At 50.2% G+C, this 26,422-nt stretch overlaps 3 protein-coding genes across 4 annotated transcripts; 1 reads left to right on the plus strand and 2 right to left on the minus strand.

Moving 5' to 3' along the window:
* The first annotated feature begins 785 nt into the window (after positions 1-785).
* Positions 786-10,229, plus strand: UBXN11 (UBX domain protein 11). Its single transcript, XM_032202470.1, has 10 exons — positions 786-869; positions 2,697-2,807; positions 3,309-3,420; positions 4,808-5,025; positions 5,360-5,437; positions 6,775-6,895; positions 7,873-7,976; positions 8,186-8,288; positions 9,045-9,150; positions 10,055-10,229. Exons 1-10 carry the CDS (start codon positions 786-788, stop codon positions 10,227-10,229), a joined length of 1,212 nt encoding a protein of 403 aa, XP_032058361.1.
* Positions 10,230-11,744: 1,515 nt separating this feature from the next.
* SH3BGRL3 (SH3 domain binding glutamate rich protein like 3) lies at positions 11,745-13,679 on the minus strand. Its single transcript, XM_032202270.1, has 3 exons — positions 13,553-13,679; positions 13,045-13,212; positions 11,745-12,687 (listed from the first exon to the last, which is right to left on the minus strand). The coding sequence occupies exons 1-3, from the start codon at positions 13,598-13,600 to the stop codon at positions 12,622-12,624; spliced, it is 282 nt and encodes a 93-aa protein (XP_032058161.1). The 5' UTR covers positions 13,601-13,679; the 3' UTR covers positions 11,745-12,621.
* Positions 13,680-15,644: 1,965 nt separating this feature from the next.
* On the minus strand, positions 15,645-26,345 carry CEP85 (centrosomal protein 85). Of its 2 annotated transcripts, none has more exons than XM_032202268.1 (14): positions 26,316-26,345; positions 25,517-25,589; positions 24,790-24,942; positions 21,904-22,628; positions 21,110-21,243; positions 20,156-20,273; positions 19,580-19,765; positions 19,068-19,220; positions 18,625-18,779; positions 18,011-18,131; positions 17,502-17,552; positions 17,312-17,419; positions 16,447-16,675; positions 15,645-16,178 (listed from the first exon to the last, which is right to left on the minus strand). In XM_032202268.1, the coding sequence occupies exons 2-14, from the start codon at positions 25,569-25,571 to the stop codon at positions 16,015-16,017; spliced, it is 2,352 nt and encodes a 783-aa protein (XP_032058159.1). In that variant the 5' UTR covers positions 25,572-25,589; positions 26,316-26,345; the 3' UTR covers positions 15,645-16,014. The 2 variants fall into 2 exon arrangements, with proteins under 2 accessions (XP_032058159.1, XP_032058160.1); XM_032202269.1 differs by lacking the exon at positions 26,316-26,345 and adding an exon at positions 25,794-25,833.
* Positions 26,346-26,422: the final 77 nt, after the last annotated feature.

A 26,422-nucleotide genomic window follows, 5' to 3' on the forward strand; every position in this document is an offset into this window, starting at 1 on the left:
TATTAGATCTCAGAGCAGAAGCCGCCTCTCCGCTGCCAGTGGGGGTTTCAGCTTCTGTTCCTCCCAGGCTGAGCTTTTTGTTGGCGCAGCTCAGTGGCACCGCTTTCAGCCCCGCAGCACAGCACAGGATGCTCGGTGTTGGCGTCATGGTCTCCTTCTGCTAGCCCCGTTTTGTGATCGCTCCTTTTGGCTGCTGAGATCGTGTGTTCCCTTGGGTCCTGTGCCATAACGGGTGCCCTCGTACTCTTATTATTTTGAGAGTGCACAGACTTGGGCTGTTCTGCTTTCTGCTCCCTTCTCGTTCCCATCATGTTTCTTCACCTCCTTTTGGAGAAGTCACATGCAAAATGCTGACCTGTTTTCTTTCTTCCATGCCCTTTGTGCCTCTTCTTAGGTGACAGCCTGTCGCCTCGGTCAAAGAACCCAGAGCAAGGCAGTCTCCCCTGCTGCTCAAGGGGGACAACACTGGAAAAGAACACACAGGGTCAAGTCCCTCAATGATTAGGGGGTTCCGGGCCATCACAGCTTCTCAGTGACAGTCTTGGGGACTCAGTACCCCAGGTCAGGGCTAATTTGTGTGCTCTCACACACAGCACGCTGTCAGTGATGCAGCCATCCCCCTACCCCCCAAGGGATTTCCACCCAGAACCCACCAGAGGTCCCCTTGTCCTACCTGCTGTGGCAGAACTGGAGTTCTCGGATGGGGTCCCCTGTGGTGCAGACCAATTGCCCTTTTAGAGAGGTAACATGCTGTGTTTGTGCTTTCAGGTGCAGCTCCCACTGACATGGACCTCACATCATCCATAATGCAAAAAATCAGCCTGTTGGAGCAAAAAATAGATAAACAAGCACAAGAAATCCAACTGAAGGTAAAATCCCTGGCTTTTACCAGGCCTGTTCTGCGTCCTGCTCTAACCGTTCAAGCCAAGGTAGCGATGCACTTGCTCAGACATAGCCTGCTCTGTTCATTAGACAAATAATCCTCTGCAAAGCAACAGAGCAGTCATATCAGTCCTTGACATTGAGACTGAGCAGTCCTTGCTGTGCTGACCCTGCTGTAACTTTAAGAATTAATGACTCGCTGCATCCTTCCACTAATATCATTATCTGTTTGACTTCGGACCTTTCTTTCCTTCCCTTTGCTTAGAGAGTGAAGTCGCCTTCAAACAGGCCTCTTTGTAATGCTGCAGTTCAGAATACATAGCTGTGGTTTTTTGTTGGTGGTTTGGTTTTTTGTTGGTTTTCTTTTGGGGGGTGGGTGGGTGTTTTGTTTTTTGTTATTTGTTTTTAGAAAGAAGAGGTTACTAAGATGCTGGTTTGGCTCTAGATCAGCCACTTACAGCTCAGAGTACCAGCTGTGCCCAAGCAGGGAGACACGAGACCACATCTCTTATGCAGATGGTGGCGAGGAAAATAGGTTCTCAATGTCCCTTACCTAGTTTTGAACCACTGTGTTATATCCCAGCCCTCGGTTGAGCCTGATGAAGACATTTGTTAGGCGATACAGCCTTTCTAACCCTGATTTTGCCCATCTGAGAGAGTATGTGCAGCACTGACTCACCCAGCCAGGCCTAATTATGCAGACTGCCTCAAGGTCCTGAAAGCAGAGGAGCTTAACAAGGTCATTATTCATTCTGGTCCTGAAGGACAGGAGGATTGCTGAACTTGAAGAGAAAATGAAGACTCTTCAGAAAGGAGAAGGTAAAAAAAAAATCTTCTACCCTTGGCAGCTGTGGGAGAGTTACAGGTCTCCTGGTACTGCACCAGAACAGGCTTGGAGACCTTCCCTCTGAGCCATCCTTGCCTTAAAAGCCCAAGAGCCTCTTCAGCGAGCGAGATCAGTTACACACGTGGTGCTGTTTGCCAAGGTAGATTCTCACTTCATCAGTTACTCTGCTTTTCTGGTGCAGTGCAAACATTATTTCCTGACCTATTTTCTATGGCTTACTAAGTTTCCATGAGTAAAAAAAACAACCACAAAGGTACCTGAGGATGGTAAGGGAAAAAAAAAAAAGAAAAAAAAAAACAGTAACCACTGCAGAGTTCAAACAGGCTGGGAAGAAAAAAAAAAAAAGACAACTCACAGCTAAGCAAAACCAAAAATCTGCTTGCAGTTGCAGGTCCAGGCTCACTTGTCCTGTAAGGCAGCCTACCTCTAAATTGAGCCCAGCTTTGAGTGAGTCACTGGAGTTCTTCCTTGGAATCCAGTAACTTTCCAGCTGATCCCAGACACGTTTCCTACGATGGCTGAGCTATCTTATTAGCACCAAGCTGTGGTGAATTCTCTATTTCCTGAGCAGAGAAACATACGCCTATCAAACCACAAACACCTTTTGTACCTCATCGTACATTGTTCCAGCTATTAAGCCTAGGTTTCTGGACCCAGCTTTAGTGGACATCTGCTGATGTTCGGAGAAGTTTCTTATGACTAAGCCAAGCAATTCTCATTGTATAATTGTGAACAGCACTGCTCACATCAGCTTCCTGCAGCATAAAACTTCACCAGCCTCATTCATAAGTACTTTTGGGAAAGCTACAAACAGGCTAAAAGTGCCGCGAGTCGAGTTGTCAGGGATCAGCATGCAGAACTCACATTCAGTTCCTGTATCTTACAGGCTTGAGTTCATTTATGGTGCAGGCAGACTGCTGGGGCATCTGCCCTGTGGGACATGCATTGCCTGTAGCTCTTCTTTAAGGCTGTGCATAGAAAAAACAAATCTTCCCTTTCAGATGCTCCTGACTCATCCACAGCAGAGGATCTGGAAATGAGGTGCCTTCAGCTGCAGACCCAGGTCTGGGAGATGGAGGTGAGATGCCTGCTTCACTTGCTCTAAGCCATCTGCCTTTGGTTTGAGATTGCTGCAGCCCCAGACTGCTTGGTTCTTTTCAAGCTGCCACTTTGATAGTCACAAATCTTCACCTCACCCCTCTGAAAAGAAAGAACAGGTTGGATGTGAACTACAAGGTAGTATGTTATTATGTTTATTTTATACACAGACATTTAAGTCTCCTCCAAGCCTCTTCATTTGGATTTCCAGGACTGCAGAAATAGTCTATGTAGCTATTAGATACTTGGGAGACTACCGTATCACTACAGATAGTTTCATTCTCCCTTTAGCCTGGTACTTCTATTCTGTCAGAGTTTATCTGTCTGCCAAAGCCACGTAAACTTCAGAGAAACTTTCTCTTTCAATTCTGCTTCTGGTGCTCACAATGGCAGCTGAGTATTCTCAGGCTTCCATTTCCAGTTTTCTGAAGGTCTGGTTTTCTGTTGATCTACAACACTGGCTCATATTTTCCTCTTACAGCGGTTCCTAAATGACTATGGTCTGATCTGGGTTGGAGAGAGGCATGAACAGCTGGAAGATTTACAATCACTCAGAGATAAAGAGCTGCCAGCAAAGAGCCTCTGGAAGCCAGGTAAAGCATGGTGAGCCATCCTAGCTCCCACTGTGTGCTTGGAGAAGGTAGGATACTCCTCAGAGTAGATAAGCAGACCATCAGAATTTGAGATCCTGTGCTGGGTCTTCACATCAGTCCATTTCTGGGACAGAGACATGGAACGATTTAACACGAGCTAGGCCAGGCAGAACACTGGTATTTTATATACCCATATTTTACAAGCCCCATCTGAGGAAGGAGGAGAGAACCTGGTGGCTCAGCCATTTGGAAGAATACCCTCGCAGCAGCTGCTTCCTGGAGAGTTCACATATGCTAAACGTTTGAAGCTTGATTGCTCTAATAACACTGACGTAAAATGGGTGGAAAATGGAATCAGATGCTTTGTATATATGTAGCTGTAGCAACTTAGCCATATTGTCTGGTTCCATCAGAGAGTATTGTTTGCCTTTCCTCCCAGCCCCTATGTGAGTGGTTTAATTGGGACTTGATTGTGCTGTGTAGGGTCCAAGCATATTTGGCAGAGGCTTCTTAGGAAGTGGTAACAGAGAAAAAACAAAATAGAAAAATACTTGGGCTATACAGCCAATACTGCTTCCTAACTGCTGCGCAAATATTAGCTAACTAAGCCATCCCTCCCTTGGATGCAGACTGGGAAAGCAGTAGAAATGTTTTCATGATTTTCAGTTTATTTACCCTTTTTACGGGAGCATTTCCCCTCTCTTATTTAAGGCAGCTTTTTTCCCTCACCTTTCTCAGATCTTAGAAAAGCAGAACAGAAAAACGAAGGCCATATCCTCTGCCTTTCGTTTCCTCTTCTTATCTCATTCTCCTGTCCATTATAACGCTTCTACCACTTTACCCTGCCGCCCTCCTCAAACACTCAAATAAACATTTTCAGCAGCCTCCCAGCAGGAGGGAAATCTGCTTTAGAGGGGGAAATCTGCTGGTGACTGGGAGCATGCAGCCAGCTGTGTTTACACTGACATTTTTTCATCGAGTCTGCCCTATTCCATTTATCCAGCCTAGACACCTAGTTCCTCCCTCCATGCTTTTTGTAGCGTCACAATTAAAGGACAACACTTATGAAATCGCTGCTGAATGTGATTGCTAAACAGCTGGCTGTGCCTTCGTTAGCAGCAGAGTTAAACTAACTTGTAGGCAAGAGGGTTGTTTCTCTGCTACTGTGCCTTTGTGGTTTTGCACACACCCATGTAAACCTGGCAGCCCCACACCACGGCAGGATTGTTGCACCACGCTTTGCAAAAGGTATGAAAGGTGAAAAATGGAGGCAGCACTGGCAGCCCCAGTATGTTAGCACTCAAAGGCAAGTCACACATCCACCCAGAGGTGAAAGTGATTTCACTGGCATCTCCTTCCCTCTGTAACTCTGCTCCTTCTGCCACAGGTGAGGCAGTTGTTTCCAAACGTGAGATTGATTTTGATTTAATCTTGGAAAACGTGAAGGATTTGAACGTGCTGGCTGGAGAAGGCATTTCTCAAATTGAGCACACGCCTCAGGGTGCCCGGCTGAGGCAGCAGGAACCCCTCCCTCTTACGCTGTATCAGAATGGGATCATCATGTTCGATGGCCCCTTTCGGTCCTACGAGGAACCATCAACACAGGTATGGAAATGGTTGCAGAGGAATTAATGAATCATAGCAGGGTGACTCTAAGCCTAAGTCTCAGGAAAGGGAATACGTAAGAAGAGGGTGTGAGAGCTCATCCTAAAAATGAGCAGCTACAGAGACCTCCAGCCTCTCACCTGTGTTCCTACCTGCATACCAGTCTAGTATGCAACTGTGTCACGCTTTATTAAGAGATGAACAATCTGGGTCGTAGGCGCAGACATTTTGCAGAGCAGTAACAACACAAACAGGAGCAGCCCAGGATGTAAATATTAGTCATCAGATAATGAGAAAATCTGAGGTATGACCACGAGCTCTCGTTTTATTTCAGCAATGCCTGCAGGATATTATGGATGGCTATTTCCCTTCAGAGTTGCAGATGCGTTACCCTGATGGCATCCCTTTTCAGGTACGGAGTGCAAAGCCCTGTTCTCATCACGTTTTTGAAAGAAATTGGTTTGCTTCCTAAGAAAACGGTTCCAATTTCTTTCACTTTCACCAATCTTCTGGATGTTTCACACAACAAAGTGAGTTCAAGGCTTCTAAACACAGCATGCAAGCAGCTAAGTTCTCTGCATGTGTGTCTTGGGGAGCGGGTGGCTAGGAACACACCTGTCTGAGCCGTTAGAGGAAGTGAGCATTTCTGCATCAGGACCGGTTTCTGTGTCTCGGTGAATCTTGGCTCTGATCAAGACTTCTGAGAACATAACAAGGCTTTGCAGAAGAGAAGTAGCATATGCAGCATCTGAAGAGCTGTGCAACAACAAAAAAACCTCAACTAGTTCACCTGCAAGAGCCTTTAAAAACAAATTGAACAAGCGTCTCTCAACGAGGTTGTAGGGAGAGTTTATTTTGCCATAACTTAAATACATTTAGCCACCTGAGGTTCTTTTTGGTCTTTTTTTTTTTTTAATTTCTCAGAAATAGCAAAGAGCTAAGGTCACGTTTTCAGACAGCTTTAAAGGACTCTAAATTAGGTCTTCAAGTGCATCTGAAACGTAAGCAGGCAGGCCAAAGGGGTGGCACACCTGCCCACCACCATGAAGGAAGCAGGGCACATCTGCGCAAGCAAGTGGAAGGCCAGAACAGCTAGCACGAGCTGGTAGGTGGGGTGGTTAGAACATCAGATGGGCGAGGAAGGTCTGTGTAAGGTTCACGGGTCTGTGGTTCCTTGTAACACCTTCATAGCTGACTACATCTGGAAACCACAGGGCGGTATCTTAACCCAGACAGGAAGACTGCCCCTATTTATACAGCTGTCCCCGGTGCTGGGGGCCTCAGGCTGGCACTCTCCACCCCCTTGATTTCTTGGAGCCACCTGTCAGCCCCCACTGCAGCTTCTTCTACCGTCAGGCAGAGCAATACAAGGCTGACAGTAAATCCCTCTCCAGCCTGCTGGTTTCACATCCCTTCCCGCCCTAAGAGCATGATTAAGTGTGGAAATAGAGGAAAAATCAAGTCCCAGCACATTTCTTACAACTTGTGGAAAGGGGGCAGCTGTCCGGTGCCTGTTGAGATGGATGAACAACTTCACGGGCCACCTTAGGGCCCCGAGGGATCAGGCAGGATTTGCTTTCTTAGCCTCCAGGAGCTAATGGCCCATTTCACTGAGTTTGGGCAGCTGGAGCAGCTTCCAAGGAAACATCTGTTTCATTTGGGGCTTACAGCTCTAGATGTATTGTCTTCTGCTACAGTGAGAACTGCAACAGCCAGATTTGCTTACAGCAGTCGGTCTTAATTCAACAGGTCACCGACAAAAGGTATGTGGTATTTCAGGAGGGAGACCTTCCAGGGAGTTTCCCTGGCCGCGGCCAAGCTGTTGGCCATTCAGAATCAAGCAAAGTGCAGGAAACCGACGAGATCCCAGGTAATTTCCTAAACCTGCCTTGAAAATCGAGCTCCCAAAGAGAAGAATCTAAACCTTACCAGGGCAAGAAGTGAAAGTGTGGGGTCTCAGAGAAGAAGGCAACACTTCTGGGTCAAAATCCTGCACCAGTAGCCCCAGTACTGCTTCAAAAACTAGGAGCCAGCCAGCACATGGTGCCTTCTCACCATTAAGTCTTAAAGAATGAGACAAGACAACGAATGATAGACTAGAATATCAGTAGGTTTCCCAAAACACATCTGGCTCCCACCTCTCTGAAAGCCCAAGCTGCTTCTACCTTCACCCTTACCACCAAAGGATGTCAAGGGAACCGTGCGTACCTGGGCAAGAGTAACTTGCAAACACTCCAGTTCTCCTACAAGCTCGTCCCATAAAGGGGGACATCTTCCAGCTAGACCAATCTTGGCTGTTCTGAATGAATGATTCCTCTTCAGACTTTCACAAGAGGATATGAGACACGAGGTCAGGCCTCACATTGCTCATTTTGCTTCTGGTTTCTAGCAGCAAAGCAGAGCAATACCTGTTAGATACTGTCACTGGCTGGAAAGCCAAATGCAGTGGGGAAAAAAAAAAGAATTGCCCAGTGACACCACAGAAAGATGAACTCACTCCTACAAATACACCCTCACACGATGAAAACCATTTCCAAGCTTATAAAGTCATAGTTTCAGTTTTTTTCTGTTCACAGCAGGGCTAACCAGGAGTCTGCCTGTTGCACATCACAGGCGTGAGCTCAACAGGCTGCAGTCACTCCCTGGTTACATTGATAATCAAACATTTAGTGGGCCAGAAAGCGAGACAAGCTTCTGCCAGGTAGACCAAGAGCCAGCCTGTGCCTAGCTAAGGGAGGTTAGAGCTCTCTCTGTTGGCTGATCTGGTCTCTTTTCACCAAATCAGTCTATTCTGGTGGAGAATCATCAAAAGGACTGCACACACACATCTCCCTTCTGCTCTGGCAGGTCCCAAACCCTCCTCGAAGCAGTTTCTGAACAACCTTTCAGAGTCCTCAGCCCCTGGAGGAGAAGCAATCAACATCCAAGACCCAGTCAGAGCAACGCAGCAGGTATGAGCGGGCCCCAGCACCACCCAGACGAGGCTGGCAGCGATTCCTTGGGCTCAGCGCCCTGCACGGTATCGCGTGCCCCTTCCTCAGGCCTCTCAGCTCTGCGTAACCTTCTCCTCCCAAAGAGGCTCCACCAGAGCACACGTGGCACTTTGGCGCCTGCTCCTGGTTTTTTTTTCTGGCGCTGGTGACGCTCGGTTTGGTTTCAGGGCTCTGGTGGGATGTGGAGCAGCAGAGAGATCGTGGTGGAGACACCCCGACTGTCTGCCCTGAAGAGGTACAGGCACAGCCCCTCCATCCCCACCTCGCCACGCTCTCATCTTCCTCCTGTTTAGTCACTGCAGGTTTTTTCAGGGGGTTCTGTTGGGCAAGTCCATTTACTTCTTCATTTATCTGATACCTTGAAAATCATTTTTAAAAAAAAAAGGCCAAGTTTGGTCTTTTGGGAAGAACCTTCCTTCTTTCACATCTCTAACAAAAGCTTCTATTGTTTAAAGCATTATTTACTTATTGCAGCAAAATACTTTTCCTGACAGCAAGCCAAGGCTTAAATATTTAAAACCATCCAAAAAAGCTGCTTGCTAGATGGGAGAATCCCTCCAGGAAACCGATGTGCAAGCGGGAGGTCACACTAAGAGCACTTTTTCCACTCCTAGTTGTCCAGGCAAGACAAGACCCAAATAGCTGATGAAAAAACCCCAAGCAGATTATTTTTAATCAAAAAAGTAGGGCAAAGATCTTACCAGACAATCTTGATCTAAAATAAAAAAAGCAAAAAAAGGTCAGCAACCCTCTTTTCCAGGCACGTTTCAGCAGTGAAAGCAAAGCAGTGGTTTGGTCTCTGGGTCAGTCTGCTCGCCCCTAGCCAGGCCGTGCCTTGTTCATCTCAGTGATGCTCCTAAACGAGAAGCCCCCCTCCCCGATTCAATTACCCCGGCACACCAGGGGCTCTGCCTGTTAAGAGCTCGTGATCTGTGCTGCTGGCAGAGCCCTGGCTCCTCAGCTGAGGAGGCTTTCTGACCTCCAGGTTAAAGACAACCGACGAGGCTGGGGCTCCTGCCCCTGAAGTCTGCACTCTCCGCATAAAGTCTGAGAGCGGGGAGCAGACGTACGTCGTGAGGATGCTGTTCTCAGAGACCATAGGGGAGCTGCGCCAGCACCTCGCCCGTGCCAGGTAGGGCGAGAACTTCCTCCCTCCTTGCTCCCCACCCCGCTCCGTCACGCCCCAAGGAAGGTTTTGCAGCTGCTGCTCGAGGCTCTGGAGCTGTGCTTCCAGCAGAGCAGCCTGCACTGAGCTGAAGGGCTCAGTCCCAGAGCCCAGGTCCTGGGCACCCTCTGCTGCTGCTTTGGCTTCTCCCAGCACCAGATGTGCTCTCTAGCACCATTGCCAGGGTTTCAGCTTAGAGTATTTCAGAGAATCACAGAATATCCAAATTGGAAGGGACCCACGAGGATCAGGGTCCAACTCCTGGAACTCCAGCTCCTTTTTAATACCCACCTTTGACAAGAAGCTGACACAGCAGAAGCGATGCCTCTTGTCCTCTCAGAATCGCCATCCTGCCCAGGTCCATCGCTGCCCTTGCTTCCTTCCAGCTGCTCAGCAGCACTCACTGGCCCATCGCCACCATTCCCAGGGTGTTGATGCAGACTGGAAGCTGAGCTACAGCCTTCAGGCCAGCCGATGGATCAGCTGCTGGACAAACGCTGTCCCTTTCTCAGCCAGCTCCATGTCCCAACGCCCTTAACGCTGCCCAGAGGCTCACGCATCCCCTTGGGGACCATTCCAGATGGCTGTGGGGATCCCTTTGCTCTCCCCTCCCGTCACAGGCCACAGCCCTGGCCTCTGTCTGAGCCCACAATGAGCTCACTGCTGGGATGTTAGGGCCTCCCTGCAGCTGGGGAGCCTGGAACAGCCTGGCTGCGTGCAGCGAGGGCAGGAAGCCTTGTTCTGCTTGGCCTGCGCTCCAGAAGCCGCCTCTCCCTCTGCTCTTATGTAACTGCAACTGGATTAGCCAGAGCATCGCAGCAAAACCTTGGGGGATCTTGTGCATAGGAAAGATTGTGCTGTTCTTTCCTAGGGGTGGAGACTCCGGCTCGTACGAAATCCTCAGCACCTTTCCCCAGAGGGTGTACGCAGACAACGCCAGGAGCCTGCAGGAGTGCGGCCTGATCCCCGGTGCCTCCTTGCTGCTGCGGAGAAGAGACCCCCTCCCACGAGAGGGGCAGGGCTGCACGCAGCACAACAGCTCCTAGAGCTGCTGCCCTCGCACCGTGAGCCGTGTTTTAACCTCCCCCTGGCTGGCAAGAGCAAGAGTTGTCCTTCCAGATCCAGTTTCATTGCGCCGTTACCCAGGACGGAGAGGAGGGCTCCTGCTTTGGCCTCTCCCTTCAGCACGGGGTGCCGCAGGGCAGCCCCAGCCTCCTGCTGCCTCGGGGGTGGGTTCCTACCTCCCCCAGGGGATTTCTGGCAGCTCAGAGACCTGGTTTCTCACCTCTGCTGAAGGTTACACAGGCTGATCCCTGCTCAGGAAGACTGGCAGCTTTACGCCGGTACTGGGGCAGGCACTAGCTGGGCTCAGGGGCTCTGTAGCAGCTTTCCACACCGCTGCTCCCCCGAGATTTCATCTGCATTTACACCCCGAGAGGACCAGGCTCAGTTATACGGTCTCCAGCAATGGCCTTGGGCCACTGCACTGCTGGGACTGAGCCAGACCCAGCGCAGCCAGATCCTGCTGCTGGGTTTCCTGTACGTGAACGGCTTCTTCCCTTGGACAGCCCCCAGCTCCAGAGGGGCTGAGGCTCACAGCTACACCGAACCAGCCCGCTGTGGCCCTGAGCTGCTGGCCTTCCTTCCTCCCTCCCTCCCAGCCTGCTGCAACAGGACACCGTGTCACCGGAGAAGAGCACAAGCCCTTGGGTTCTTCCCTCTTCAACCTGAGAGGGAAGCATCTTCCTCTCCTGTGGGCTGGGGCCGTGCTCTGCAGGCCCCTTTCCCAAGACATTCTTCCCATTTCGGCTCCGACAAGTTCCCACTTGACTCCCAGCTGACAACACCCCCGCTGCGCAAGGCAGCACCTGCAGGCAGGTTCCCTTTTCGCAGAGGCCCAGCACATGCTGCCACCCAGCCCTCATCAAAGGCTCCCGGCATTTATTGAGCTGCAATTTCCACTTCTGTAAACTCCAAATTACCTACAGAAGGGGGCAGGATCCCCTGAGCACTCCCTGGAACTGCTCTGCCTTCCCCAGGCCCCTCTGGCTGGAGCTTGGCCACGCGTTGCTCGTATGGGAAACACCACCAGCACCCTGACCAGTGACTCAGTCCCCGCAGCTGTAAGTGAGCTTCCTTTTTTTTCCACCTCCAGGAGTGTACCAGGGACCTTCCTGCAGAGCAGCCTTTTCCACCACCCCTCTGCTGTCAGCCAGTCTACAAACCACCAGGAATTTTTACACTACAGGTTCGTTTTTGTCCCCCTGGGTCTGTCTGAAGCTGTCCCTCCCCCAGGCTGTCGTTCTTACCCCACGCAGGAGAGGGCTGCTGGAGAGGTACCTGTCACTACTGCACTGCAGGGGATTCAGACAAGCCCCTCGAGCCTTTGATTAGCGGCAGCAATCTGAGGTGTTACGGTCTTTGTGTCAAGCTGCAGCAGCGAGCACAACTGACTCAGCTCCTCCGAGCTGGAACTGACTCGGAATCGTTGTGGAGGAGGATGTTTAACCTGTAGTCGAGATAAAAACCAATTTAAAAAGAAACCCACGAGTGCCACCACGAAAGGTACAGTAACATTTAATAGCATCTCGGAAGACAACACCGGTTATAAACTTGCTTTTTGGCAGGAAAACAAAATGCACTTGGTCCAGGTTGCAAAAAGCCAACTGAGAAAGGAAAGGTAAGACAGCTGGAGCAGCAGCTGCTCCGGAGCAGCCCTGAGCCATTAATGCTCACGAGGGAGCCCTCGCGCTGCGGCAGAGGGCACCGAGGGAGCAGCAGGGGTCCCAGTTTTGGGTCTATCCATCCCCCCTCACGCAGCCTGCCAAGGGACACGAGCCTTACGCCTCAGCCCCAGCCCGCTCCGTGCTGGGCGGTCGGACCCAGCTCTGTGCAGTATTTCTGCGTTAAATTAAAACAAAACAAAAAAAGTTAGTCACCGTAATCTGTGCAGTTGGGATTAAAAAACAAAAAAAAAAAAAAAAGAAAGAAAATAAAGGAAGTGAGGCAGCAGGATTTACAATTGTAACAGCAACTGGGGGAAGTGGGAAGTAACATGCAACCTTAAGCCCTTCCCTCCTGAAGCAGAAGCTCTCCCTGCAGAGGAGAGGGCTGAGGGACAGCCGCACTTCGCACAGCCCGAGAGGCTTTGCTGTTTACAGAGGCACTGGAAGCTGCGGAGTGAGCCAGGCCCAGCTCTGTTCAGAGGCCATGCGCAGCGAGCGTCAGACTTTCTTTGGATCCCTCTGAGATGATTCCGGGGTCAGGCAGGAGGGAGTCGTAGGCAGCTGCGAGGAGGAGTTTTGGTCGTGGGTTTCCCTGTGCTGGGATACAGGTCATGGTGCCAGGACGGCGCTGACAACCTGGAACTGGATGTGGTCAGAGATGAGGGTGCTCAGGAATGCAGGTAGAGTCCAGGACGGGAGGGGAGCCTGGGGCTCAGGCCAGCTTCAGGAATTCCTGCAGGGTGTTTTGTTCCACCGCTTCCACAAAGAGCTCGTAATCCTGCGGGGAGAAGCCACGGGGTTGCTCGCAAACAAGAAGCACGCGGCCCAAGCACTGCACGCTCCCTCCCATCAAGCAGCACAGCCCAAACTGGTGCCAGTTGGAGGGAGGATAACGGGGCAGGGCAGGGCCAGCCCCACAGCCACAACCCCACTGCTCAGGGGTCCCCGACTCCCAGCACAGGTCCCATTTTTGCAGGCCACCGTTAACCCAGCCCACTCCTGGTCAGCGTGCCTCACGGGGAATGCCTCTTAGAAGGCATTTGGACACCACTTAGAGCCAAAACAAGGGCAGAGCATTATTCCACAGCACCCAGCTGTCAGGGTACCGGTCCCCAGTGCAGGGCAGGAGCCTTACCCCGCAGTAGTGGTCTCCGTTGACGATCTGGGGCGGGATGGCTTTGGGGTTGCCTGCCTTTGCCCTCATCTCCTCCCGCAGAGCGTTGTCCTGGGAGATATCCACCAGCTCGTACTTGATGTTTTTCCCATCGAGGATTCTGGTCACTTCGCTCTGTTGGGATTTGATCTGGGAACCCCGAGGTGAAAGAAGGAGGTTATCAAGAACCGGGGAGGAGCTCAAAGGATAAAAACACACACCCAGGGTGCCAGTAGCAAACAGAGCAACCGCTCCTTACGGGCCGCAGCCCACCCTACACCCAGCCAGGGGGCTCAGCCCTTTTTTTTTTGGGGGGGGGGAGACGCGCAGCACAGAGAGCCAAAACCCAAGCAGACGGGAACCACGCAGCGGGTGATGCACGGTGGGAAGCTGCAGAAGGCACAGCCAGCGTGGGGAGGCGACAACCACCCAGCAAAGGGACCCCCGGGGCGCCCAGCCCTGCCCCACCGCCGCCCCACGCCCCGCTCACCTCCCGGGAGCCGGTGACCGAGGTGCTGTAGACCTTGAGGGTGCTCATGCTGCGATCGCGGCCGCTCCCTGCGTTCAGCCCGGAGGAGGGAGGCTCGGAAGGCGGGTGCGGGCGGCCCCTCCACCGCCCTGCATGTGACTGCGGGGACCAATGGGGCCGGCGGGCCCGGGCATGCGGTGTTTGCGGGCCCGGTCCAGCACCAGCCCTGCCCCGGAGCCGCCGCCGCCACCGCCCCGATGCTCCCCGGGGAGCGCAGCACCGAGCGGAGCCCCCTTCCCCCCCTCCCCCAAGTCGTTGCCGTGCTCACACAGGACTGCTTTGCACGAGTGGAGCAGAGCAGCTTTATTTTAGACACAAAAATACTCGGTACAAACAAGTGGGTAAGACAAATGCTCGTATAAACGCGCCCGTGCTCGGCCCGACTCCACAACGCGCAGGCAACGGGGTAAGGTGAGGGCCGTGGTCCTGCTGCCCCGGCCAAACATTTCCCCCACCCAGGGGCTGGCAGGCACACAGACACAAACGGGAATCACCGTTTTAAGCCAACAGTCCAGTTTTGCAGGGTAACGACACGGGCATCTCTCATCCCCAAAGGGAATAACACGACCTGAGCGACACAGAAGCCATGGTTTGGGGAAGGGGCCCGAGCTGACGCAGCCAGCCCAGCCACAGGGCCTGATGTGAGGCTGCGAGCAGGGGCTGAGATGAGGTTTCTGTGCTGTGATCCCACTTGTAGTTTTCTAGGGGCACGCGTGTCCCTGCACAGCACTTGGGAATTAAATCTCCTGCCTGCACCCCAAGAATATGAGCACAGGCTGCAGAGCTGGCGCTGCTCTGCCTCGAGAGCTCCCGGCAGCCAGGACAAGTGACTTCAGGAACCAGCCTTGGCCCCCAGTTAGCTCAGGACATGGCATCAGCAGCCTGGGGATGGACACAGCCATGAGTGTAACACATCAGCTGCTGGAAGCTCCCCAAGCCGTGCTGCGGGATGGCATACCCACCAATTCATCACCCCCGGTGGCCCAGCTCCAAGAACAAAACAGATTTGGTCTCAACTTTTAACTCAAAGGAATAACAACAACGTTTCTCCTAAAGGTGGGGCTCAGAGCCCCAACACGAACCAAGAACATCTGAGTGGGCAGAAGGTTCAGCAGCGTTTTTCCCCTGTTTTATCACTGTCTCTTAGCTTGTGAGTCAAGAGTGAGGTGGCAACCAAACCAAGTTTCACCCTCAGCACCGCAGCGTTGCCTCAGCCAACACTCAGTACTGAGAAGTTGCCACTCACATTCAGGAGGCTGTGACAAAGCGAGCCGCAGCCCATGCTGATTTATTTAGAAACCCAATTATTTAGGAGGGGAGTGGGGAGCAACCAGAGAACCAGGGGCACGAGAACAAAGTCAGAGCCTCGCCAGGATCAGGAAGAGCTCTCAGACCCAGCTGTACAATCCTGCTGCCTCTCAGGACCGGAATGGCTTTCTCCCTAACGAGCAGAGACCCAAGCAGAGGTCTCCCCACTGGCCTGCAGCAGGGCCCCCCGGCAGGGGTTGTGTACATTCAAGGCTCTGCAGGACGGTTTGTGATGGCTCTGAAGGCTGCTTCCAAGGAACAGCCACTCCTCGCCCTGCCAGCAGACGCATTAGGCACAGGGCAGCGCGTGGACGGGAAGTTTCTCCAGCACATTAAGGCACTTCAGCATCAATCCGCTTCCTCAGGCTGAATCATACTCACACTCAGAGTGCCATCTCAAGGGGATAAAAGGCTTAAGGCTTCTGGGGTAAAAGGGCTTGGGGGGAGCATTTGGAGTCTTTTTGTAGTGTTGCTTTATTCCCTAACTTCTGCCAGCTACCAGAAGACTCTGGTTGCATCTACCTGAGCAAAGCAGGTCCTGTTCCACACGTGGCTACACAAGTATCCGAGCCAGAACTGCACACAGAGCATCTGAGAAGCCTGTAGCACCTTGGTGTAATTAGCAGTGGTATAACTAGCACACCTGCCTGCCTACGAAATCCAGGATTCCCCCAAACACCCTGATAATACTCCGGTCTTACAAGTTGCACAGGATCTGCACAGAGAATTTATCAGAAAGACCAGGGCATCTGTTTCCTTTTAGTGTTGGTTTTAACTGTCACATTTGCATGTTCAGCGTTTGACATGCCTGGAAGGCTATTCAGAACTCATCTCCCAGAGTCAGAGACCACACCAGCTCCAGCAAATACAGCACAAACACATTCCACAAGATCAAAGCTACTGCAAAGCCCGACACCGAAGCCCTGAATGATTCCAGTTGGCCAGTCAGCAGCTCAACGCTTCTGGCAACAACCCCCCTGATTTCTCATGGATAAGCCACGTCTTGTACCCAAGCATAGGGATGGTAAAGTGCTGAATAGGTTTTCGGTTGCAGGAGCTCTAGTCTCCCGAGAGTTTCAAGTCTTCATTTCCTGTCTTACTTTGGGGAGAGTTCTTTACTGAGTGATGCAGTTGTCTCCCATGTCCTGAGCATATCTGTCAGATATCGCCGTCCTTAAGTCCTCCACCTCTTTGTGAAGCTGTTTTACCTCCACCAGTTTTTTCGCAAGCACATCGGGGCTCAGCAGGTCATCCTTCTCCTTAGCTGAGTACTGTGCAGCTGGGGAGTCAGAGAGAGGAGTTACCTCAGACATGCAATTCTGGCCAAGGGTCATTAGCAAACGACACAGAAAAACAACGCGTGTTTGCAACAGAGGTACTACTTATCGTTTAGTTGTTACAGCACGCATCTTCACAGCGTGCTAACTACAGAAGGAAGGTTCAGAAGCCCAGGAAGATGAGAACCTTCCGTGCTTTATGTGAGGTATTTAATTCTACTGCAGCACATGAGCCTAAGGGTTTGCTATGCCACCACTCCGCATACTTACATCGAATACCCAGGAGCAGGGAGAGATTGGGATCCTTGCCCTGTGCCCTCTGAGTGACAATGCTGTAGACAGACTGCAAATCCTGCAGGCAGCTGGCCAGCTCGGCGTGCAGCTCCTGGGCAAGGTGGGCTGTCTCAGCAGGCAGGGGCTGAGCTGTTAGCTCTGCCTGCCGCAATCGCTCCTGAAGGGTCAGGTTCTTCTCAATGAGGTCCTGGTTCTGCACTGAAAGCTGAACAAGTGGCCACAGCAGATTAGTGATCACTCAGTACAGAACAAGAGCACTTCACAGCAACAGAACAACTGCTCCACGATGGGAACACCGAGGACAGGAGGAGCAGGTTTCCATATCGAGCCCTCCAGACTCCCATTAGATGAGAGCACGAGCAAGCCGCAGTCCTGCAGGGTGTGAGCAGTCTGCTTTCCTGGCTTAGACAGCAGCACCGCAGCGCTGCACCATCCCTGCTGAGGTGTGAAGCAGCAGAGAGCCTTTCAGGAAGTTGTGCGTCAGCCTCTCACCCCAACATTGACCTTCCCTTCCCACAAGGGCTGCCACCATGCTTAGGGTCCTTTTAGGCTTGAGACTGGGGCTCAGCCCTGCCCTTCAGCCAGCGCTGCAGTGAGTTTGGAGTCCTGCTCACTGCCTTGCTGCCCCCAGCTGGCTGCTTCAGTGCTCTCCAGCACAACCCACAGCCCCAGCTGAAACTTCTCCTGTTTCAGAACAGCAAGGGACTCTTCAGAGCACTGACAGAACAAGTGACAGAAGCAGGAGAGTCTGTGCTGTTGACTGCAAATTAAAAGCACTCCTAGAACACACAACCCACTGTTCACTCAACTGCTATGCTCAGGTACTCTACACCACTCTGACCTCTTTCACAGCAGTCCGGAGCTGCTGCAGTGCATTTTCCCTTCTCATTGCCTCCTCTTTCAGAGCTTGGCTTGTCCCCTCTTCCTGGGCCACCTGTTCTTCCAGGTTCTGGAACAGAGCACGGGAAAACAGTAAGTCTAACTTGCTTTATAGCAGATTCAATTTCTAGTTGCCTCCATTCACCTCTCACCTTTACTTGCAAAGACAACTGCTCCATCTTTTTCTGCTGTTTGTCCACAATCTGGAATCAAAAGCAGAGACATAAGAACTGGCCACACAGACTTCCAGCAATAACACCAACTTCTCCTCCAGTAGGACAGCGTCCCCACTCCTCCTCATTCCTATCCACTTACTGCTTTAATTACTGCCTCTGTTAGTAGAGGACTTAGATTCCCTGATAAAATGCACCCGATGAAAGATATATCAGCTATAAAAAGACTGGTGAAGTTGCATTCTTGTGGTTTTCCTCTGCCTTTCTCTGTATTCTGCAACTTCTCTCCAGGGTTATCCTACGAGTGCATGGTTATCACACCAAGAACAGCTCTTAAAACTTTTCTGGTTTGAACTCCAGAAACTGCTGGTTTAGTGTAATTGTAACTGCCTACTAATGCTGAAGTCCCTGATTCATTTTTTGTGCATAGTGACTCAGTGGAAAGAAGAAAAAAAAAATTGTGGTTCCTGGTTGGGAGGGCCTGTTACCTTCTTGAGACAGTCACATTCTTTCTTCAGAGAGTCATTTTCTATCTTCTGTTGTTTGTCCCCATCCTGTGCAGGTCCTCTCTCCACATTCTTTACACACTGCTGCACCTTGTCCTGCAAGCTGAAATTAGCAGAACACCATGGGAAAAACAGCTTTATTTGGGGTGTTTCCCTCTCTAGACAACACGAGGAAGCAAATGCTTTTCATAGCAGATGGCAGTGTCAACCTGTTTGCAGCCCAGCTTGCGGACTGCAAGAGCTGTGAAAGGAGCCCCACTCCCTGGACACAGCCCTGGGCATAACATTCAGAGACCTAATGACTGAAGGCCACAGGACTGCTTTCCAGGAAGTTACACTGAGACCAATAACCAAGAGAGAAACTCATGTGACGAAGAGGAGCCACTGTTTCCTTCAGCTATTTTGTTCTGCTCCCACCCTCCACTCTTGGCAAGCAGAATTTGCACGGGGCTTTGGTGAGTGGTCACAATCATCACGAATCCTTGGTAACATGGTTCTGAGAGGTGGGACAATGGCTGTGCTGAATTCTCACTGTCCTCGTGCAGCTACTACTTCAGCCCTAAGATGAAGCTCATTCTAATCCTCCAGATTTTTACCTGCGCACAGTAGAAAGAAGTTCCAGTTCCTTGTGTTTTTGGGTTTCCAGCTGCACCTCTTGCTCCCTGAATGCAGCCCGGACATCTCCAAGCTCTGTTTCCAGTGCCAGCACTGTTTCTTGCAGAGCAGTACTCTTCAGCTCACATTCCTTTAGCTGCAAAGGCAAATCACAACACTCTAGAGGTCTCCCAGGAATTTCACCACACAACATGCTTCAACCACACTCATGAGGCAGTTTTTTTTTTTTTTTTTTTTTACTACTTGTGCGGCCATTCCTCATTGCCCTTTTTGGAGGACAAATGTTCAGAGGCGTAGACTTAAACTTAACTTGGGCAGCTACACACAGGATTATTTGTGGATCTAGAAAAGCTGCTCGAGCAAGTATCTGAAGAGACACTCAGAGAAGTAGGAAGACAACATCACAACTCAGAGAAGGTTTTACCTTCTGACTCTGCTTCTGGTGGTCCTCAAGAGTTGGCAGATCAGCCAGGTATCGTTCCAGGGTCTCAATTCTCTGTTGCCTCTCCCTGTTTTGTTCCGATTCCTTCTGGCATTTCTTTTTAAGATTATTAATGTGTTTGTCTCTTCCCTTTATCTGCAGGGATGGTTATATACAAGATTAGTTTATATAATTTCTTGTCCATTCATTAGTCCTCTATATGCCCACTCATTTACCTGCTTGCACAGCACTCAACCTCAAAATGCAAGACCACCTTACCTCAGCAGCATCCCTCTCACTTAGCCAAAGACAGCCTTCTTCTCTGGTTAAGAGAGGTGCTGAAATACTTCTAACTACTGGAGGAAGGAGTTTTGTTTATAAACCAAAGTACTCTACACAGAGATCAGAAAATACCTACAATACTACATTGCCATGGAAAGCTTTCATCCACCAAGGCACTAGGATGAATTTTGGCTTCTTAAAGAAAAGACATCTCTAGAGCAATGGGATCATACCCTTTCTTCCTGCTTCTTTAACTCCTCTGCATGTTTCTGCATAGTTTCCTTCAGCGTTTCCCGGATCAGCTTTGCATCCACCTCTGCAGCAGCCAGTTTTCTCTCCAATTCAATCTTTTCCTTACTGAGGGATTCAGTCTTCTCTGTGAACTGTGCTCGGAGAAACGTGTTCTCCCGTTGCAGCTCCTGCAAACACAGACAGCCTGTGAATTCTGTCTGTCAGAGCTAACAGTTATGAACTGCCACTAAGCAGCCAGCTTGTCTCAGAGCTGTGGCTAAGCCCTCCTAACATCCAAGCATCGCTCAGCCCACCTTATACATAGCAAGAAATAGAACTTGTCATAGTGCTGCCAGGCACTTGCATCACTAGCACGGCTTCTACACAAACCTCATTGCTTCAGGGCTTGAAATCTCTAGAGTCACAGCCACTCTCAGAGATGTCAGATAATCAGGACCACACACAAAGGGTAATTATACTCTGCATACCCCTCCTACTCAGAAAATACCTAATGAGAAGTGGTAGGACCAGGGGATTCGATACATATTTCCCCCTGACAGCCTGTTGCACCTAACTACCTGCATTCTCAACATGTAGACGTCTCCATAGGGCGCTGCACAGCCAAGCAGGGCACTGTGAACCTGCAGTTCACTTTCCCGGACCTTCTGCTCCAGCTGGGATATGTGCTGTCTTTGCCTGTAGAGAAACAAAACCAACCAAAGCAGATAATACACTGTTCTCAAACATAAGCCTTCTTTTTAAAACATAAAGGGGGCCACAGTAACTCTAACGCTTGATATAGTGACAATCTCAGAGGAAAAACAGCCCTACAGCTCAGAACTAGCCTGCAGAGAAGTAATCTGAAAGCTGCTCGTTTTTGACCTCTTCACAATTTACTTAAACTTTTCTTCTGTCTCTTCCCTTAAAAAAAAAATTCCTGCACCACCCCCCACAGCAGCAGTTGTATATAAAACACACAAGCCCTGCACGTCCCAGAGAATCCTGCTTGACTGCAGATCTTTGAGTGAAATGAACAGAGGACTCAAAATGAGCAAGCAGAAGAGGTGTTTACAGCCCAAATGCTGAAGGCAGTTTTCTTTAAAACTTTTTCAAAAAGCATACAGAGCATTAGCTAGAAGCGTTCCTTGCCAGCCCAAACTCACAAGGAGCAAATTTTAAATAACTATCTCCATGAGCTCCCAGAAGCTCCTCAAGGAAAGAGGCAGTAGTTTCGACATTCTACGTAACTGTGATGTAAACAAAAACCTTTATTCATTACAAAACATAAAATTGTAACTGAAACTGCTTTATTTGAACCCTCATGGATCACCATCCCACTCCCACAAAGGGCAGGAGAGCATGTGAGAATAGCAGACTGTTCTCAAAGGTCACTGTGTTCTTTACAGAACAAGAAAGATCATTCAGGTTAGAGGGACTCGGAGACATGAACTTTCTTTGGTCTTTTCAAAACTGTCCCTTTCCAAACGGAAATATTCAAGTCCTTACACCACGCACCAGCATCAAGCTCTCACCTGTCAATAAGGAGCTCTTTCTCCTTGAGCAGGTTTTCATTGGAGTTCAGGATATTGATCCACTGGGCTGGATCGGGAGGAGGTAGCGAAGGAGAAAACATCGCGGGGTGGTGGCAGGCACCTCCATTTTGCAACTGAAAGAGGAGACAAAACAACAAGGGAGAGGTTTATGCTCCACAGAGGTAATTGCAACATTGCTAGAGCTATTTTGCACACAGTGTGCTCATCTGCATGCCAGGACACAGCTATTTCAGTCTCTGTTGATGTCCAAGAACGAGTAACTTTGCCCAAGCACAACTGGAGATTAACAAATAATTTTAGATCACTGTGCTAGCTCACTGGAAACAATTTGTCTCCATTAGGGTACAGCTGGTAGGAGGCAATAAACAAACTTCCCCTCTAAAGAACTAACGGCAGTTTAATGCATCTTTCAAGAAAATCTGCTTCCTAACTCTTAGATACAGAATAAAATTATTCCATGAACTGCTAAAAACTTCAGGAAACTGATGAGTTTTCTTTGCTGTTTCTGGTGGACGGAATATTCACCTCTTGACCCGAACTGAAGCATTGTGCAGTGCTGCAACATAATAAAGGACTGCTCAGCATAAACAGCACGTCAAGTGATACCTGTGATACCCCCCATGATGTAAAAACAGGTAATTAGGACACTTTTAATGCAAGATGGGGCGAAGCAGGAGACATTTTCTCCCTTGCTTCACTAGTCCAAAACAACGATTCACAACTGAAGAGAGGAAGGGTTTCAAACCAGTACATTCACACCCCGTGCCCCCTACCTGCATTTGCTCTATTTGCAACCGCACGTTCTCCAGCTGTTGTTTCCAAGCACTGAGCTCGCAGACCCTCTCATGTGGATGTAGCGTGCAGGTGTCTTGCATCCATGCCCGAGATGCAGGAGTTACTGGTTTTGAAAAGAAATTGTTAGCCTGGAGTCCCGTTGGCATCAGCCTGCTGCCGCTTGGCCACGTTCCGTCCTGGGTTTCGCAGGCTCCATTAGCCCCTGCAGCCTGCTTGCTCTCTGGCAGCACCTTATAATGTTCCTTCCCTGCTTCAGCTGCCCCGGGGTTTGGATTGAACTTCTGAAACCTGTGGAGAGGGTCAGCGCACAAACTATCCAGCAAGACAGACTGGTTAAGGGTGCGCTCAATGGCAGGGGTGTCAAACTTCCAAGTATCTTCTGTTCTCATGTGATCAGAAACAGGATGCCAGGATTGCTCAAAACCATTTTCCCCTGAAGTCCCGTAGAGACGCAAGAGATCCCTGGGCGGCACCTGAGATGACTTCCCGGCACTGAAGTCTCCGTTCCTCATGAGTCCTGCGTGTTCAGAAGCCAGACCTGGCAGAGCAGTTTTGGAAGCACCCTGTGAACAGCTCTGCTCTCCTGCCAAGCCCAGCTTGGAGGGTGAGGCACCCAACGTGGATGGCATAACATGGGCTGTCGGGATGGTCACTTGGGTTTTGATGGGCTGGAATGAGGAACCGTTACTGGAATTGCAGAAGTCTAGGGAATGAAGAGCAAGGCTTTAATTACAATCCTGGAAATAGTCTGCACGAACAGCTGGACACCTTTCCTAAAGAACCTAAAAAAGCGAACATTCCCCCATACAAAAGCACAACCAAGACACATCTGTGTTCCCCCTCACTACAGGTTTCAGGAGCCTGTATTTTCCTACCACAATAGAACCACAGGTAGAATCCACGTTTAGATCAGTACACGTTGTTAACTGAGTCTAGCTAGCTAATACACCAGCCACTCAAACAATCTCAAGTTAATAAGGTGACCTTTCAACACACACAGAAACCAAGTCCCTTAAATCGAATAAAAAGGCTGAAACTTACTGAGCTGAACACTGAGACCTGGATTCTGCCCTGCCCGTCCCTCAGCTCAGCGGCTCTGACTTGTAACCAAAGCTAACTGGAGACTCCACTAAGCCCATGGTGAGCTTCAAACACAGCTGAACGCTACATCACCAAGTAGCTGACCTTCGAACTCCTCCAGGACGCAGCAGGAAAAGAGCTTTTTCCAGAGGCTACAGGAATGGCTCTCCAATATTGCCACAGGAAACGAGATACAGCAAACGCACCCCAACGTGAGCCTGTCCTGTCAGACAGACACCAAACCTGGCTGCGTAGGGTTATTCTTAGCAGCTCTCAGATTTCAATACAGCAACAGCAAGAGCTGAGAAAGGCAAACACCAAAACGCCTGTTTCCTCTCCTCGTCCCGACACATCGCGTATCACACTAATTTCGGGTTTCTCCCAGATACACAAGCTTGTTTTCCTCATGGGTTTGGCTAAAGGCCCATCCCCGTATGATGTTTCTTTAATCCAAGGTCAGGACTGCAAGGTCACCCCCTGGGCAGCTATAACCTCAAAGCACTGCTACAAGGAGGAATAAAAGGTAACAACTTGAAGATGACTGAAATCAGGTTCTGAAGAGACCATCACCAAACCACAGGAAACTATCACGATAAAGGCACAAGACCCTTTCCTCAAAAATGAGCAGAAAGCAAATCTCTTCAGACACTGCTGGGCTGTGCCCAGGAACTCCAGAGAACACTGTGCTACTGAGCAGTCCCAAGTACATTCACCTTGGCAAACAGCGGAGAGACAGTACAGTTTCCTTTTACAGCCCCTAAATTTATCCCCCAGTGTCACTATCAGGAACCCGAGTTCACCGACCAGCACGCCACGTGCGGATGCTGGAATCGCTTCCCTGAATGTGCTAAGGGTCGTCACAACAACATTTCTGAGCGATGAACTGACCTGAAAGTCGGCGTGGCTCAGCCAGCTTTCGGTGCTGCAATACAGCCTAAGCTCTAAGAAACAAGGCTATTGCTCTACAATATTCAGAAGGGTGATTTCCCAAAGAAACATCACCTCCTGTGCCCTCAGCATACAACTGGGAGCTTTATTATTTTGAGAAAGGCCGGAGGAAACTCTTAAACACACCCTTTAGCAATATTTCCACAGGCTATGTGTTTTTAAAAGCATTCGTCTCACCTCACGGATATTAAGATCTGTAGCTCCCTCAAAAGACACAGGGCAGCTTGTATAAATGGGTGAAGCATCTTGCTTTAAATAACACAAACTTCCTCACTGCTGGAAGAAGCAGCAGCGAATCAATAGTGTTTTATGCCTCTCTCATGAACGAAGACGAAAATACAAGCACGAGGGAACACCAGGTCAAGCAGTGCCACTCACCATGCTTTAGCTGAGTGCAAGACTCCAGCACTCTCCAGGAAGAAGCACACAACTTCAACACTGACAGAACTTACACACAAAGGCACGCTGACCTAAAGTCTCTAGAGGCAGCTATGAATGATTTGTTAGAAAAAACACACAAGACTAAATCACCTGTACACCAGTATTAAACGGCAAATCACTGATATGGCTCTCTAGTCAATTAAAAATGCTTATTGCAGTTAAAAGGCTAGCTTGGAGAAAAAGTGATTTCCTTAATTACTTATCTGTATTTTAGGCAACATATCTGTGCAGTTCAGCACTGATTTGGAAATGTCTCTAAACATCGTGACAGATTCTGCTCCCTCCAAGTTCTACATTCTCTGGGGTTCAGTAACACTGGGCTGTTTAATGCTTGTTGGTCTTAAGAAAACCAAAAATTTGGGACCGTTACTGTGCGATCCCGTGCTGACAATCACCTTCCGTGCTGTCTGAGCAGGAGGTCCCAATGCCTGCATCCCCACTGTCGGCCACACTCGAGCAGCGACTGATGCGGCTCTGGAACTTCACAGATAACATCGGCGTCTTCCAGTCAGTCTCTGAGAAATGACTCTTCTGAGTGGGGCTGGGAGCTGGAGAGAAAAAGGAAGCAAAGTTTATGTATTAGCCAACAGACTGAATAGCCTTTTACTATATCATTTAATAAGCCATGCTTAATTACCCTTACTATTGTTGCTAAATAAATCTCTTTTGTAAGCACAAGGAGGTCAAATAATATCAACAGATATATATAAAAAAAAAAAAAAAATCAATCTTGTTAAGGAAGTCAGAATCACCAGCAATAAATTATACTCCCACTGATAAGTTTGGTGATACTGCACTAAACTGACACTGATAATTAGGAGCAGTGTCAGCACGTGGCAATACTATTAATGGTGCAGATACATTCTTGCGCTAGGTAAGAACTCCTTGTGTCAGTTGTTAAGAATTGTTCCAAATTTATCAGTTATCATTTGAGAGATAGGTCCATTATCAAATGATGGTATACCCTTGGATACCCATGCAATGATTTAACTTGGCAGGAACAGGACGTTGTCTTTTAATAAAAAGCTTTTGGTAAACAATTCTTCTCAGGGTCACATCTCTCCAGTGAAACTGAAACAGGATCCCACAGCAGCACGGCTTTAAAGGAAAGACTGCCCTTACCCGAGGGACTGTTCTGCTGGAGCCTCAGGTCTGGGTGTTTCTCAAGAGCAGCCATCTTATCTGTTCCAGTCAACTACGAGGCAATAAATAAAAAACATACTTTAAATGAGTACAAACCAAACCCTGCTCCCACTGACCAAGCACAGCGTACACACACACACACTGGCCACCCTTCATCCAGAGTAACGCAGCACTGCGGATTTAATTACCATCCCCCCAGGGCATCACTGTTTCATCTCTGCAGCAACAGAGGCAGTTCTTAAAAGCGAGCACTTACTGCAGGATTTCTTCGTGCCTGAGAACTGAGGAAAGTTCCTGTTTGCAGCATTCCCCAGGTACGCAGCTGCCCAGCAGCGCCTTTCAGCCAGGGCATGTGTTAAACGCATTGTAGTTATTTATAGAGCATCAGTCACCGTGCTCTGAGAGACTGGAAATTTCCCTTTAAAAGCCTGAAATCCAACACAGTCCGTCCCTGCCCTCGCAGGGGAGCCCCCGGCCGCGTCCCAAGATCCAGCAGCGGGCTCGAGGCCGCTCCCGCAGCCGGGGACGGGCCCGGGCCGTGAGGGGAAGGAGGCAGCGCCCGGCCTGAGGGGCTGAGGCGGGGGGGGCCCGGTTTCACCTCAGGGGGCACGGGGGGGGGGCCCGGTGTCACCTCGGGGGGCCCCAATTCACCTCAGGGGGGCCCCAAATCACCTCAGGGGGCTCCAATAAACCTCACGGGCCCGGTTTCACCTCACGGAGCCCCAAATTCGCCTCACGGGGGCCGCGCTACCCCCGCCGGGCCGGGCCCGGCCCTCACCTGGCTCCGCGGCGGCGCCCGCGCTGCCCGCGCGCCCCGACCGTTACAGCCCCGGCGGGGGGGCGGGGCCAAAGCGCGGCGTTCTCCCTCGCAGCCTATCAAACGCG

This window comes from Aythya fuligula, chromosome 23 (assembly GCF_009819795.1).
Source record: "Aythya fuligula isolate bAytFul2 chromosome 23, bAytFul2.pri, whole genome shotgun sequence".
Classification (NCBI taxonomy): Eukaryota; Metazoa; Chordata; class Aves; order Anseriformes; family Anatidae; genus Aythya; species Aythya fuligula.

Coding starts and splice junctions, on each gene's coding strand:
- UBXN11 (XM_032202470.1), top strand. CDS start 786: ATGGACCTCACATCATCCATAATGCAAAAAATCAGCCTGTTGGAGCAA. Junction 7,977..8,185: donor CAGTCAGAGCAACGCAGCAG/GTATGAGCGGGC, acceptor GTTTGGTTTCAG/GGCTCTGGTGGGATGTGGAG. Junction 9,151..10,054: donor CAGCACCTCGCCCGTGCCAG/GTAGGGCGAGAA, acceptor GTTCTTTCCTAG/GGGTGGAGACTCCGGCTCGT.
- SH3BGRL3 (XM_032202270.1), bottom strand. CDS start 13,600: ATGAGCACCCTCAAGGTCTACAGCACCTCGGTCACCGGCTCCCGGGAG. Junction 13,213..13,552: donor CGGTCACCGGCTCCCGGGAG/GTGAGCGGGGCG, acceptor CGGGGTTCCCAG/ATCAAATCCCAACAGAGCGA. Junction 12,688..13,044: donor ACGGAGACCACTACTGCGGG/GTAAGGCTCCTG, acceptor TTCTCCCCGCAG/GATTACGAGCTCTTTGTGGA.
- CEP85 (XM_032202268.1), bottom strand. CDS start 25,571: ATGGCTGCTCTTGAGAAACACCCAGACCTGAGGCTCCAGCAGAACAGT. Junction 18,780..19,067: donor ACCAGAAGCAGAGTCAGAAG/GTAAAACCTTCT, acceptor TTGCCTTTGCAG/CTAAAGGAATGTGAGCTGAA. Junction 18,132..18,624: donor CTTCTTTCTACTGTGCGCAG/GTAAAAATCTGG, acceptor TGCTAATTTCAG/CTTGCAGGACAAGGTGCAGC.